General features: G+C 45.4%; 1 protein-coding gene across 1 annotated transcript in view; it reads right to left on the bottom strand.

The window, feature by feature from the left end:
• LOC140735126 (AP-3 complex subunit mu-2) overlaps window positions 1-14,771 on the bottom strand; it is a 48,905-nt gene that overhangs the window by 17,366 nt on the left and 16,768 nt on the right. Inside the window, exons 2-4 of the mRNA XM_073059922.1 lie at window positions 14,180-14,351; window positions 9,357-9,494; window positions 3,904-3,989 (exon numbers count right to left, since the gene is read on the bottom strand). Coding sequence (XP_072916023.1) covers window positions 3,904-3,989; window positions 9,357-9,494; window positions 14,180-14,351 — 396 coding nt within the window. The remainder of the gene's footprint in view (window positions 1-3,903; window positions 3,990-9,356; window positions 9,495-14,179; window positions 14,352-14,771) is intronic.

Here is a 14,771-nt window from a genome sequence, read left to right as displayed (position 1 = left end):
GATGGTGTTGCTCCTTTGTGAGGTGCCTTCATTATGAGCATTGTCCCTCCTGGAGTTAGTCAGTCAGGGTGGGGGCCTGCTTCAAGCAGCTGGTTTATGTGAGCTGCCAACCGTGTACGTAATGCTCAGAAAGTCGGCAGATGCTGGAAATGTGAGCAACACACATAAACCCCAGTGCTTTGTATGTGTATGTAATGCTATTAGTTTCTTCATCCAATAGGCGTGGATCAAGTCAGGCCCTGGTGGTGTCGAATTCTTCATACTTGCTGCCTGTTGCTGGACACCTCCTGCTGTGATGCTGACTGGTTCTTCCTCTGGGAGATTGTACAGGCTTGCTTATGGGTCTTTCAGCCACCGGGCACCGGTGCTATGTGATGCTTCCTTCTCCCATATACTCTTCCAGTACTCCTCTGTTGCTGTTCGGTTCAGGGACTGGCATGTTTTTGCTCTGGAACCGTGCAAATACTTTTCCTGGTTCTTGGAAGAAGAGTGCGTTTATTCACTTGGCCTCTGCATCTTTAGTGTACTTTGTAGGCCGGTAGCCAGAGCCGTCAACTGTTCCCTGGCAGTTCCCAGGGCTTCGAATATGGACCTATCTCTATGCTTCCTCAGCAGCCGAGATGAGTCCGTGGTCTTTCCACTGTCTGCAGCTCAGTTAATCTGCTGACTTCCACCCTTGTGGTTCTCAACTTGGCTTCCAATCATTATCTCCGAGGGGCCTATAACAGTACTCTCTGCTGTTTTTCCACTTTATAGCCCAGCTGCCGCCAATGCATATTTTAGGTTATTGGTCTCAGTCATGTTGGAGGTTACAATTGTGAGTAGTGCTTCATTGGCTGTCTGATGGAATTTTATCACGGAGTCTGGGGAGCCTAGTGCATTGAGGCAGTCGCCAATTTAGCTGATTGCAGCAGCCAGCGTCGATATGCCCCGAGGTGAGGGTCGAACTTGCATTTCTCGTGTACAACGTGATGCCGTTGCCTTTGCGCCACCTGCGAGCTGTGAAGGTGGGGTTTGAACTGGTGTTCCCCGATCGGCTCGGTTCTGCGGTGATGTTGCCGTGCCGCATTGTGATCACGTGCCTTCCAATTCAAGATGTGACAGCAATCCTCTATTGACAATGTTTGATCGTTGGGTAACCAGTTGCTTTCCGGTGACTGTGGGCAACAGTCTTCGCGCTTGCTGCATCCTCTTTCCTGTGGGTTGCTGTTAAAGTAGCATTCCATTAATTCCATGTTGTCCGGTCTCGTCCATTTATGCTGTGTTCTGGTACCAATTTCTCACCAGATGGTCCCGGTACCTCAACCATTGGTGTGGACCTTATTTATCCAGGCAACATCTGAGCTGGCATGACTCTTCTTGTTCTTGTCACTCTCATCTGGAGGTTTTTGTGGGCAGATGTAGTGTAAGCACAAGGGGTCCAGCCCAATACCCCTAATGGGCTGCCACAACTGGGACCTGAACCTCGGACTCCCGAGTACGTACATGTACACACACACACAGCTGCTGCAAGTAAAAAAAAAAGCATATTTCATGATGTGTGAGTGATGATAAACCTGATTCAGGAGCACCTGAGAGACATTCTGTAATGATCAATAAACCAACTGTATGTGGAATCAAATGTCCTTACCTTGTGTCTAAGGGCTGGGTGTGTCTGCTTCCGCTCCACCCCCCCCCCCCCCAATCGCCCCCTGGCACTCCTTCTCTGCCACCTGTCCCACACTCCTCCCGTGGCACTCCACCCTCACCATTCCCAACATCCTTTGTTCCCACTAGACTTACAAACATTCTCTCGGCTCCACATTGACAAAATAAATAAAAAACACACACACACACGTCTTACTGTAATTATTTTTTTAATGCAATACTATCTCAAAACAAAAAATGTCAGTGTGATATTAAGCATTATTCTGCGAATATCATATATTGGCCTGATCTCCTATACTGCAAAGATGCAAGGGTTGGTTGATTAATTGGTCACATGGGTGTAATTAGACAGAACTGCATCATTTGGTCAGAAGGATTTGTTACCCTGCTGAATCTCTAAAAAATTAAAATGTGCTATTAAGGTTCAACCAAATGAAGGGATGGAGGGTGGAAGCACACCTCAAAAGGACCAGCTGGGTAGCCTCCAACCTGATGGCATGAACATTGACTTCTCTAACTTGTTAATGCCCTTCCTCCCCTTCTTACCCCATCCCTGACATATTTAGCTGTTTGCCTGTTCTCCATCTCCCTCTGCTGCTCTCCCCCCTTTCTTTCTCCCGAGGCCTCCCGTCCCATGATCCTTTCCCTTCTCCAGCTCTGTATCACTTTCGCCAATCACCTTTCCAGCTCTTAGCTTCATCTTACCCCCTCCGGTCTTCTCCTATCATTTCGCATTTCCCTCTCCCCCCACTACTTTCAAATCTCTTACAGTCTTTCCTTTCAGTTAGTCCTGACGAAGGGTCTTGGCCCGAAACGTCGACAGTGCTTTTGCCTATAGATGCTGCCTGGCCTGCTGTGTTCCACCAGCATTTTGTGTGTGTTGTTGTAAGAATATTGGGTCTGTAGTCTCTAAACATCCGAAAAACAAGAAGTGCTCTCATTGAAATGTGTAAAATACTTACAGAAGCTGCCTTGGCAGTTTTTCCTTTGGCTGAGATATCTAAAACCAGGGCTCACAAAATAGAGGGTCAGTTTGGAGAAAATTAGAAGTCGAACCTTTGAACCCATGTTTGATTTTGAGAAAAGATGGGTTCATTTGCTCGTTACTACCATTTGAGTTAATTGATAGATTTCCTCCACGATCTAATTGTAAATTTTGGTATTTTTTTTTGCTGGTGGTTTGATGCTTATCTTCAGAAGCTTTTTGTATGAAATCTGTTTCCATCCAAGGGGTCAGTGTGGACATGGTGGAGGATTACAAATACCTGGGGATACGAATGGACAATAAACTGGACTGGTCAAAGAACACTGAGGCTGTCTACAAGAAGGGTCAGAGCCGTCTTTATTTCCTGAGGAGACTGAGGTCCTTTAACATCTGCCGGACAACGCTGAGGATGTTCTATGAGGCTGTGGTGGCCAGTGTTATCATGTTTACTGTTGTGTGCTGGGGCAGCAGGCTGAGGGTAGCAGACACCAACAGAATCAACAAACTCATTTGTAAGGCCAGTGATGTTGTGGGGGTGGAACTGGACTCTCTGACGGTGGTGTCTGAAAAGAGGATGCTGTCCAAGTTGCATGCCATTTTGGACAATGACTCCCATCCACTCCATAATGTACTGGTTAGGCACAGGAGTACATTCAGCCAGAGACTCATTCCACCGAGATGTAACACTGAGTGTCATAGGAAGTCATTCCTACCTGTGGCCATCAAACTTTACAACTCCTCCCTCGGAGTGTCAGACACCCTGTGCCAATAGGCTGGTCCTGGACTTATTTCCACTTGGCATGATTAACTTATTATTATTTGATTATTTATGGTTTCATATTGCTATATTTCTTCATTATTCTTGGTTGGTGCAGCTGTAACGAAACCCAATTTCCCCTTGGGATCAATAAAGTATGTCTGTCTGTATGACGCATGGCTCTGGGGTTGAACACCTGATGGGTTTTCTTCCCCCCTCTCTTTTCTTTGCTTTAGTAGGCTTTTTTTTCTTTTTTTTTTAAGTGTCACCATACTTTTCAATTTTTAAAACATTGTTTTTTTTTCCTTTGAGACATTGTAAGTCTTACCTACTTCGATGTACTCTTGTTATTTTGACTAATAATAATAAGGATTTGAAAAGAATAAAGGGTCAGTTGTTCAATAGAAATAAAATTATTAAGTATGCAGACGGAAGGCTACATGAGCCACGAGTAAACAGGACACAAATAGAATGAAATATTTTATCAGCCCGTACGTGGACCAAGAAGACGTACCATGAATGAGAGGGTGAGATCTGGCATTCCAGTTAGCTTCACACAGGCATCAATAACGCCCTGTATCTCAGCAAATACCGTTGAACCTGCGGAGAATAAGGAGCACCTTTAGCACAGTTAGAGCTGCTAGACGGGCTAGGCAGACAACAACTCAGATCAGGATCCCTTCCGCACAAGCGGGTGCAATCAGAGCAGCGTACCCAAAATGTTGGTGGGAGCTCTGCAACTTCCAGCAGTGCAGGACCTCACACACAAAGTGCCGGAGGAGCTCGGTAGGTCGGGCTGAATCTATGGAGAGGAATTAACAGTCAACATTTTGAATTGAGGCCCTTCATCAGGATAATTCCTGATATTTCCTTACGATTTCATAACTCCCGAGGAAGGTTCATGGCCTGAGAACGTCGACTGTTTATTCCTCTCCACTGACCTGCCGAGTTTCTCCAGCACTCTCTAGGATTTCCAGCTCAAAAAGACAATCTCTGTTTCTGATCTGCTAAATCTCTTCTGTTTGGGAGTGAGCAGAGCAACTTACACATTTAAGGAGGAACTAAAGATCTTCCAAGTCTCTCTCACTGTTTTGGAGACCAAGGTTTGTGATGCAGTGTGCAAATACCACACCTTGCTTACACGCACGGTGGTCAGGAGGAGGTATGAGTGAGTGAGGAAGAAAAGCCGGCAGGAAGTGGTGTGGGGGAAGAAAAACAGATGGAATACATGCAAGATCTGGCAGTTTTATTGCAAGAGAGACCGAGTTTCTGGGCCTGAGAAGATGAGTCCACTACTGAGTGCAGTTTTGGTCTCGCTGGTACAGACCATCCACAGGTTACAAACACCCCACTTATATCCATACCCTACATACTAACAAGCTCCCAAATTATTAAATTCAAAAGTTTGATGTACATACAGAACTAGTCCGCCCTCTCCATTTTAAGTTATTATTCTTTCTTATCAATCTAGCATTTTTTTCCGTGCCATTCATTACAATGGGGCAGCACGGTAGTGCAGTGGTTAGCACTTTGCTTTCCAGTACCACCGACCCAGGTTCAATTCCCGCCGCTGTCTGTAGGGAGTTTGTACTGTCTCCCAGCGACCGTGAGGGTTTCCTCCGGGTGCTCTGGTTTTCTCCCACAGTCGGAGGACGTACAGGTTGGTAGGTTAATTGGTCATTGTAAATTGTCCTGTGATTAGACTAGGATTAAATCGTGGGATTGCTGGGCGGCATGGCTCAAAGGGCCTATTCTGCACTGTATCACAAAAAAAATCAATAAATAAATCCGAGGAGTGTTGTCCCTACCTCCTTGTGTTTACCATATGGAGTGATTTTTGCATGTTTTCTGAGTTACCGTCAAAATCGACTTATGAACATCTGTAAAAACAGAATCCATTCGTTCGCAAAGCAACAGCCAATACTCTTTCCTTAATGCAGAGAACACATGCAAGATTGAAGACTGGGATGAAGCATTTTGTCCTTCAATGAGACCTCAAGTCCAAGCTCTGTGAAGTTTAGAAGAATATCTCATGGCAGATGCAGAAACACTGTTTTCTCACAATGCAGTATCTCCGGCCATGGGCTAAAATGCTGTCCATTAGCTATTTAGGGCAAAGATGAGAATTTGTTTTTAGGTGTTGGAATCCTTAACCTCAGAGGACTGTAGATGGCAGGTTGCTGGGGATAATAGTCAAGGCCGAGAATAAAATTCACCCAGCAGGAGAGGGGAGTGAACCAGGCATGGTATGAAAAGTGGATAGGCTAGAAAGGCAGAATGGCCCACCCTAGCTTCTAGCTCTCCTGTCCATCATCTTGGTTTTCTTGTACAGCTGATGTCAGACAGTCAAATGGCATAATGGGCAAGTTTTGGGAGCTATTTCCTTCTAAGACCATAAGACACAAAAGCAGAATTAGGCCTTTCACCCCAGCAAGCCTGCTCTGCCACTTGATCATGGCTAATTTAATTTCCCTCTCAGGATGGCAGGGTCGTGTATCAGTTAGCGCAACACTTCACAGCACCAGCTCCCCGATTGGGCTTCGATTCCCGCTGTTGTCCATAAGGAGCTTGCATGTTCTCCCGCGACCATGTAGATTTCCTCCAGGTGCTCTGGTTTCCTCCCACATTCCAAAGATGCACGGGTCAGGATTATGAGTTGTGGACATGCTATATTGGTGCCGGAAGTGTGGTGACACTTGTGGGGTGCCCAGCACAATCCTCACCGGCTTGATTTGAAGCAAACAACACAGTTCACTCTATGTTTTGATGTACATGTGACAAATAAAACTAAACAAAATTTTCAACCCCATTCCCGTCTTCTTCCCATAATTTTTTGATGCCCTTATCAAATCAAGAACCTATCAGTCTCATCTTTAACTATACCAAATGACTTGGCCTCCACCACAATCTGTGGCAATGAATTACATAGATTCACCACCCATTAGTGAAAGAAAGTCCTCTCCCTCTCTGCTCTAAAGGGATGGACATCAGTATTTTTCTAATCCTTAGAGTTATTCCGGGGATCAATAATGGCGAGGATCTTAACGATCGTTTCTTTCAAAGCTTAAACAAACATTCAGATTCTAAACAAGCTAAGCGAAGAGCTGAGAGGCAAAGCAGAGATTCCAATAAAAGCAAAGATGAAGGCGAAGATAAAGAAAAGATGGAGTCTCTGAAAAAAACCCATCACCTTCATAATCAAGCCAAGAGAAATTCCTTAGACAAGAATGAACCAATCAATGGTTGCACAATTACATCATGTGGTTAATGTGCTGACACTTAGCCAATGAACAATGAGAAAGATGAAAACTATCATATACTGTGAAAAATACATGAGCTTGTTAAAAAGTGCAATGATTAAACTAAAACTTTAGTCTTACACTAATTCATCTTACAAAAATTACTTTATAAAAAAAAATAGTAGATTCCAACACCCTCTTTCCTCAAGGACAAGACAAAAGAACAGCCAGTGTGATAATGTCTCAGGGGTAATATGTCCTTTGGGTTTTATCACACAATACACACCCATCAAACCTGGGAGGTTATCCAATGGATCCACAAGCAATCTGTTAGAGAAATGCAATTGGTCGAGCAGAAACCGTTGGGGGGAAGAACTGTCAATGTTTTGGGGTCTAAATCCTGTATCAAGACTAAGTGTGGAGAGGGGAGACTATCAGTATAAAGAGAAGGGGCAGGGAAGACTTGGGACCAATGAGTGACGGGTAGAGGATGATGGGACGATAGACAAGGGGAGGGAGGGTTACAGAGGAAGGTGGGTGATGGATTGAAGCAGTCAAACAGGCAGTTAGAGCCGTCTGAGGGGAGGGAGAAAGAAGGCAGAGACAGAGGGTGATGAGCTGGAACACAAAGGGAGTCTGATGCTGGAACCTGTTTACAAAAGGAAGGTGATAACAGGAGCCATTAGGGGAGGGGGGGGGGGGGTGAGGGCCAGGCAAGACCAAAACCATGACTCAAGGTTCAAGATTAGTTATCATATGTACATTGAGAGAGAGTGAAATGCGCCACTTGTATTAACAACCAACACAACTGAAGAATGTGCTGGGGGCCGCCCACAGGTGTCGCCACACATTCTGGCGCCAACACAGCAGGCCCACAATGCCCAGCAGAACACAATAAGCAACAAAACAACAACAGCAAAACAAGCCTCGTTCCTCTCGGGTGGGGGAGGGTAGGGTGGGGCCAGTGCTGAAATGGATGAGTGGTGGGTGGATAGTTGGAGGAGGTGAAAATGGGTGGAGGGCTGGAAGCAGCTTTGGGAAAGGGGGCTAAAATGGCAGAGCAGGAGGGGAAATCACAAGAGAGGCTGAGGTTGTCCAACAGGACTGGGTGTTCCCTATGTACCTCCGAATCCATGGCAGAGTTCAGCTGTGACATCGTTATCTGCGTAGCACAGGCCTCTGTATTTTACCCCTCAGCAAACCGGAGACGTCCTGCACACAACTGCCTCCTGATTCAACTTCACAGCCACCCAACAGCACTCATATTCAGAGCAACACAATAACTGGGCTAACGCCCCCAGCACGGAGAAGGAGAATGTGGGTAAAACAGTCGGCACACGATGAAAGCATCAGCAGATGGTCCCAGCCAGCCTCAGCCAGGTACAGAGAGCCGGCAGCCAGGTACGAGGCTGGAACGTGACCAAGGCGAGGAAGTGCACGTGGGACCGATAGACTGGGTTACTGGCTCAGCTTACTGAGCTGGGAAAACTATAGATGAGATGGTAGTAACTGCAAATGATTAAAAAAAAAAGAACAAAACGATAGAGTAACAGAGAGCTCAAAGCATTGCATTTACTGGAGTTGAGTATGATGCTCTCCCAAGAAGTTATTGCCTTAATGCAGTATGCCTGTGCCTGACTTTGTTAAACAAATGGATTCTGATGCTGGGCAGCCACCACACGGTGCTTTGTTTTGATCTTATCACCAAGGGTGATCTCACCATCAGGGAAGCTCCAGATACTATTGCTCTTGGGATTTCAGGAACTCGCAAGCCTCTCCACCAGGACACAATGATGAGTGTCAGATGGGGGGGGGGGGGAGAAGGGGAGGAAACAGGCCTGAGACAGAAAACAAGCCCTTCAGCCCACTGAGTCCAAGCTAACTATCAACCATCACTGACGATAAATCTACACCTATCCAATTTTTATTCTCCCCACGTTCCATTGAACTTCCCTTGAATTCCACCACTCACTCTCACACTACAGATTATTATATATAATATATATTACATATAAGATTATTAAGGGATTGGACAAGCTAGAGGCAGGAAACATGTTCCCGATGTTGGGGGAGTCCAGAACCAGAGGCCACAGTTTAAGAATAAGGGGTAGGCCGTTTAGAACAGAGTTGAGGAAAAACATTTTCACCCAGAGAGCTGTGGATCTATGGAATGCTCTGCCTCAGAAGGCAGTGGAGGCCAATTCTCTGGATGCTTTCAAGAAAGAGTTAGATAGAGCTCTTAAAGATAGCGGAGTCAAGGGATATGGGGAGAAGGCAGGAATGGGGTACTGATTGTGGATGATCAGCCATGATGACATTAAATGGTGGTGCTGGCTCGAAGGGCTGAATGGCCTACTCCTGCACCTATTGTCTATTATACAGACAGTTTACACTGCCCACCCCTCATGTGGGAGAGAACAGCGGGGGAGGCCCACGGGAGAGAACAGGCAGGGTGCCCATGGGAGAGGGGAGTAGTTTAAACGCAGGGACCAAACGGTGCAGCACATGCAAACTCCAGAGGTCAGCTGTGGTGCGACATAGCCATGATGTTCCTGGATGCACCAGCATTTCACGGAAGGTTGAACACTCGGTGGCAGAAGTCCTCACCTCAGTCACTGCCAGTGTGTGATAAAGTGCTGCTTCCCGAGCCACCCAGTCCTTCGGATCTGCAGCCCCGGAGAGAGCTTGCCTGGTCTCCAGCCCCAGTGAGAGTACCCCTCAACCATACCTGATTTGTCAATGATGGCGTCGATCTCTTCAACCACATCGAAGTAGGCCTCATTGTTCGCGTATCTCACGCCGGTGCGTCGCCAAGGCACCACAGAGAGCTGTCCCGTAGGCAGATGGTCCCCAACATTCGTACTGCCTACAATCACAGCAGGGAAAGATTGAAGCCAGATGTTACCAGGAAAACATTTATAAACGGAGAATATCCTGATGCCGAGCAGTAGCTTTTCCAGTGTACATTACTTGGACGAGGCAATAGTTTATTACATTTTGTGATCTGAGAATTATATGGTGCAGTAAAAGGCCATTCTGCCCACTCTCTCCTGCTAAGGGGAATAGATCAATCCCATTAATTTTACCAATTCTATTACAGCTTCATACAACAAGCCCTGCAGCAAATGAAGAGAGTTACATCCATAGAAGCTGCTTAACAGCTCACTCTCCCTGAAAGTAATTACAGCTGAAATTCGGAGCACGAGCTGGTTATATCACTGTCCGATATGGAAGCACCACTGCACAGGATCGGAAGAAGCTGCAGGCTGTCGTAAACTTAACCATCGTGGCACTAACCTCCCCGCCATTCCAAAGGCGATGCCTCCAGAAGGCTGCTGCTTTCATGGAGGACTCGCACCACCAAGAGCGTGCCCTGTTCTAATTGCTACCATCAGAGAGGAGGAAGAACAGCCTGAAGATTTTAAGAACAGATTCTAAGGATAGATTCTTCTCTGCGCACCCCCCCCCCACCATCAGATTTCTGAATGCACAATGAACCCATGTACAGGTGCCCCGATAAATCAAATTTCATGACATATGCTACATCAGTGACAATAAACCTGATTCTGACATCAGCATTTACACCGTACCACGTTAAGATCTTACATCACCTCTCATTCTCCTAAACTCCAATGAGGACAAACAAGCTCCTGGGTGTCAATACCTCGGAGGATCATACCTCGGCCTGGCGCATCAATGCAGATACAAAGGCACAACAGGGGCTATATTTCATTGGGAGTTTGAGGAGATTTGGTATGTCACCCAAAACACCCGCAGATTTCTATAGATGTACCATGGAGAGCATTCTAACTGGCTGCATCACCGTCTGGTATGGGGGGGGAGGGGGGGGCTACTGCACAGGATCGAAGCAAGCCGCTGAGAGTTGTAAACTTAGTCGACACCATCCTGGCCACTAGCCTCCGTAGTATCCAGGACATCCTCAAAAAGGCATCATCCATCATTAAGGACTCCCATCACCCAGGGCGTGCCCTCTTCTCATTGTTAGCATCAGGGAGATGGTACAGGAGCCTGAAGGCACACACTGAATGATTCTGGAACAGCTTCTTCCCCTCTGCCATCTGATTTCTGAATGGACATTGAACCATGAACACTATCTCATTACTTTTTTAAAATTTCTATTTTTGCACTACTTATTTAATTTAACTATTACACACACACTATAGTTCACATTTTTTCCTGTTATTATGTATTGCAATGTACTGCTGCCACAAAGTTAACAAATTTCCACAGATACGCTGACCCGATTCATTTCTAGGAAATGCTGAAGAACTACACAAGATGAAGCCAACTGGAGACCTGCCCCTGGAAGCCAATGGACTGGCAGAGGTTTTCCTGACTGAAAGTACAGCAGACGAGACACAACAGAGGCTTTAAGCTGCAGCTGAACCAAACAACTGCAATGTGGAGCTGGCCGCTTCAAGCATTAACTTTACACCACCAGATTGTCATGAGCCAGAGCTCAGAGGCAACACTGGCCTCATTGACAAAGATCTTGTCTGGCTTTTGGACTGCTGGCAAATTGCTAAGTTCAATTTAATTTACAAGCTGCTAAAAGAGGTCCACTGGTCAAAAACAAGACACATTCGCAATCTCAGTATAGCCACGCAGATTACGCCTGAATAACTCATTTTTCTGTCGCTGATCTCGTTACATGAAGACCAAGGACACCACTCTAACTGGGAGACTCTGGAGGTTCTGGTGAAGGCAAACACGAAGCACACATGAGAATAATTTTTTTTAAATTTTTTTTTTTTTAAAAGCAGCATGGTCTCTTCTGACAACTCCGTAAATAAACATGTTGAAACAAACACCATCTATGAACACCTACGAGCCAAAGGAACACGAGCCAATAGAATTCAAAGGTCAAGTGAAGGGGTAGCCAATCAGGACTGAGGCAAGCAAATGGGGAGGGGTTATATTAACGTGAACACTCCCGGAGAGTAACACACTGAGGACGTCTCCTCAATTGCTGATGAAACATCCGCAAGCTATTTGCCAAGCTCAGTGAACACTGCAACATCAAATGCATTTTACTATTCGCCTGCATTTACAGGGATGGCTGATATCACTAGCTACATGGGCAATATTTCAGAAAGTTACAGTAACCCCCTAGTTATATTCAAGTTCAAGTTTATTGTCATTCAACCAAACACATGTTCAACTTGGCCCCAGAGCAACGATGTTTCATTTAGCTCAATGGCTGGTGCCAGGGTCATGGGCAAGGTTTAATCGACACGGTTTGTGGTTGGACTCTGTAGTTCATGTTATGATGTGCTTCTAGTTACTCGTCTTTTTAATACTGTACCTATTTTGTATGATTTTGATCGGGGCGGATTGGTTCTGCGGCCTGCAGTCAGTGAACGATACAACGCTAAATTGAACTGAACTGAACATTCCTGGACTGTCTCTGTGACTCTGTGGCTTGATGTTTAATAGCCTGTGTTTTTCACTCATTTTGTGGCCATTTGCGCGATTTGTTCTTTTCTTTCGTGCGTTGGATGTTTGATGATTTTCTTTTAACGGGTTGCATGGTGTTCCTTTGTTTCGTGGCCGTCTGCGGGAAGGCGAATCCCGGGGTTGTATACTGCACACATACCCTGATAATAAATGTACTTTGAATCTCTGAAATATCATTCCTCTGGGGGCAAAGGTTCAAAACACTGTAACATATAGTCACACAAAGGAGATAGAGTTACAATCCAGCGTAGACGGTCACAAAACAATATTAACACAACTCCCTGAGTGGCATGGCCTGAAGGCTGCTTTAAAGTGCGAGACTCATGTAAGACAGTAAATGTTACTAATATTATAAAACAAGCCATCATATAACTATGTGAACCAACAGCAATAAAAGATGTGAAGTGACGAGTACCGGATGAGTGTGTCTGTGAGTTGGGGGTGGGGGCAATCAGACAGGGGTGGTAATAAGTCAAACAGCCCGAGGGAAGAAACTGTTACCCAGCCTGGCAGTGGTGGATCCCAGGTGTGGGCTGTGGAAAACTCAGGGAATCACTGTAGCTTCAAACGCAGTAAAATATAGCTCACAGGAGGTTAAAAATAAACTGGTGCGCAGAGAAGGCAAAGTATCTTGAGTGCAGAGCAGGGAAGCAAGGCAGAGGGGATAAGACAAGATGCAGGGGGTGGCAAAGTAGCTTGGCGGTCAGTGTAACACTATCACAGCACGAGTGACCGGGGTTCAGTTCCAAGGCTGGCTGCAAGTTGGATCAGACAGGATGAAGAGGTCAATACTCCCCAATGCCATTAGGCTTTACAATTCTACCGCCAGGACTTAAGAACTTTTTAAAAGCTATTATTAATGCTTTTTGAGACGGTGATTTAGATGCATATCATATTTTTTTACTGAGTTAAGTATTGTATGTAATTAGTTTTGCTACAACAAGTGTATGGGACATTGGAAAAAAAGTTGAATTTCCCCATGGGGATGAATAAAGTATCTATCTATCTATCTATCTAAGTTGCTTGTAGATTCTTCAGAAAGGGCAAGACGAAGGAACAGGAGGAATCAGAAATGGAGAGAGCGAGCAATTTCAAGTTCTTGGGTGTCAATATCTCTGAGGATTTAACCTGGACCCAACATATCAATGCAGTCACAAAGGCCGCACAACAGCAGCTATATTTCATGAGGAGTTTGAGGAGGTTTGGTATGTCGCGAACGACATTCGCAAATTTCTACAGATGTACTGTGGAGATTTTAAACTGTCTACCTCACCACCTGGTATGGGGGTGGGGGTGGGGGTGCTACTGAACAGGATTGAATCAAGCTGCAGAGAGTTGTAATCTCCATCACGGGCACTAGCGTCCGTAGTATCCAGGACATCTTCAATGTGTGAGGGCTCAAAAAGGCAGTGTCCATCATTAAGGACCCCCATCACCAGGACATGCCCTCGTCTCATTACTACCATGAGGAAGGAGGTACAGGAGTCTGAAGGCACACACTCAACGATTCAGGAACAACTTCTTCCCCTCTGCCATCTGATATCTAAATTGACATTGAACCCACGAACACTACCTCACTATTTTTTTTTAAAATTTCTATGCTTGCACCATTTATTTAACTAAAATATATATACATATGATGTAATTCAGAGTCTTTTCCTCTGTTATTATGTATTGCATTGTACTGCTGCCACAAAGACAAGAAGTTTCACAACATATGCCGGTGATATTAAACCTGATTCTGACTCCTGGTGCTCTCACATTCCTAAGATGTACAGGTTAGTAGGTTAATTTGTCATTTGGCCAGAAGGGCTGGCTATTGTTCTGTACCTCCAAATAAAAATAAAATAGCTTCAAGGAGAAATAGTTAAAGAGGTTTGGAGGAATAATTAATTATTTGAGAGCTAATTAGCTAAGATTAGCTAGTTGCTCTCTCAGCAATTGACAAGCATTGTAGCATGTTCAGAGATCAAATGGCTGCCTAACCCAGCTGTAGATAGAATCTCAAGCAGGCTGAGGACACTTAACATAACAGGGAGAGCATCGGTGTTGAACTGCAGTTACAATACGTACCAGTGATGGTGTTCACCACAGTGCGGAGAATTGTGGGAGGCCTGATCAGCTCCTTCAAGATGTTAGATTCTGTCGCCAGTGGAAATCCATTGTCCAACATCTCCTCAAGCACCTCATACACAACCACAACATTGTCTTTGATGGCTACTTCTGAGCAGCTCCCGAAGTAGTCCTGTGAGGGACAATCAAAAAATATAATTTACATGAAACACAATGTTGTATAAAAATACCACAATCTTACACCAAACCATGACCAATCACATACACCCAGCCAACACTTTATTAGGTACCTCCCGAACCTAATAACGTGGCCAGTGTATGTTTACGGTCTTCTGTTGCCCATCCACTTCCTCAAGTTCTGGCGTGTTTTTCATTCAGAGATGCTCTTCCGCACACCACTGTTGCAATGTGTGGCTATTTGAATTACTGTCACCTTCCTGTCAGCTTGAATCAGCCTGACCATTCTCCTCTGATCTCTCTCATTAGCACCATTTTTGCCCACAGAACTGTCTGTAAGCAGTTTGCACTTTCTCCCCATGACTGCGTGGGTTTCCTCCAGGTGCTCTGGTTTCCTCCTACAGTACAAAGATGT

The sequence above is a fragment of the Hemitrygon akajei genome, chromosome 1 (assembly GCF_048418815.1).
Source record: "Hemitrygon akajei chromosome 1, sHemAka1.3, whole genome shotgun sequence".
Lineage (NCBI taxonomy): Eukaryota > Metazoa > Chordata > Chondrichthyes > Myliobatiformes > Dasyatidae > Hemitrygon > Hemitrygon akajei.
The sequence above is the reverse complement of the archived record's forward strand: the minus strand, read 5'-3'. Positions and strand labels throughout refer to the sequence as shown.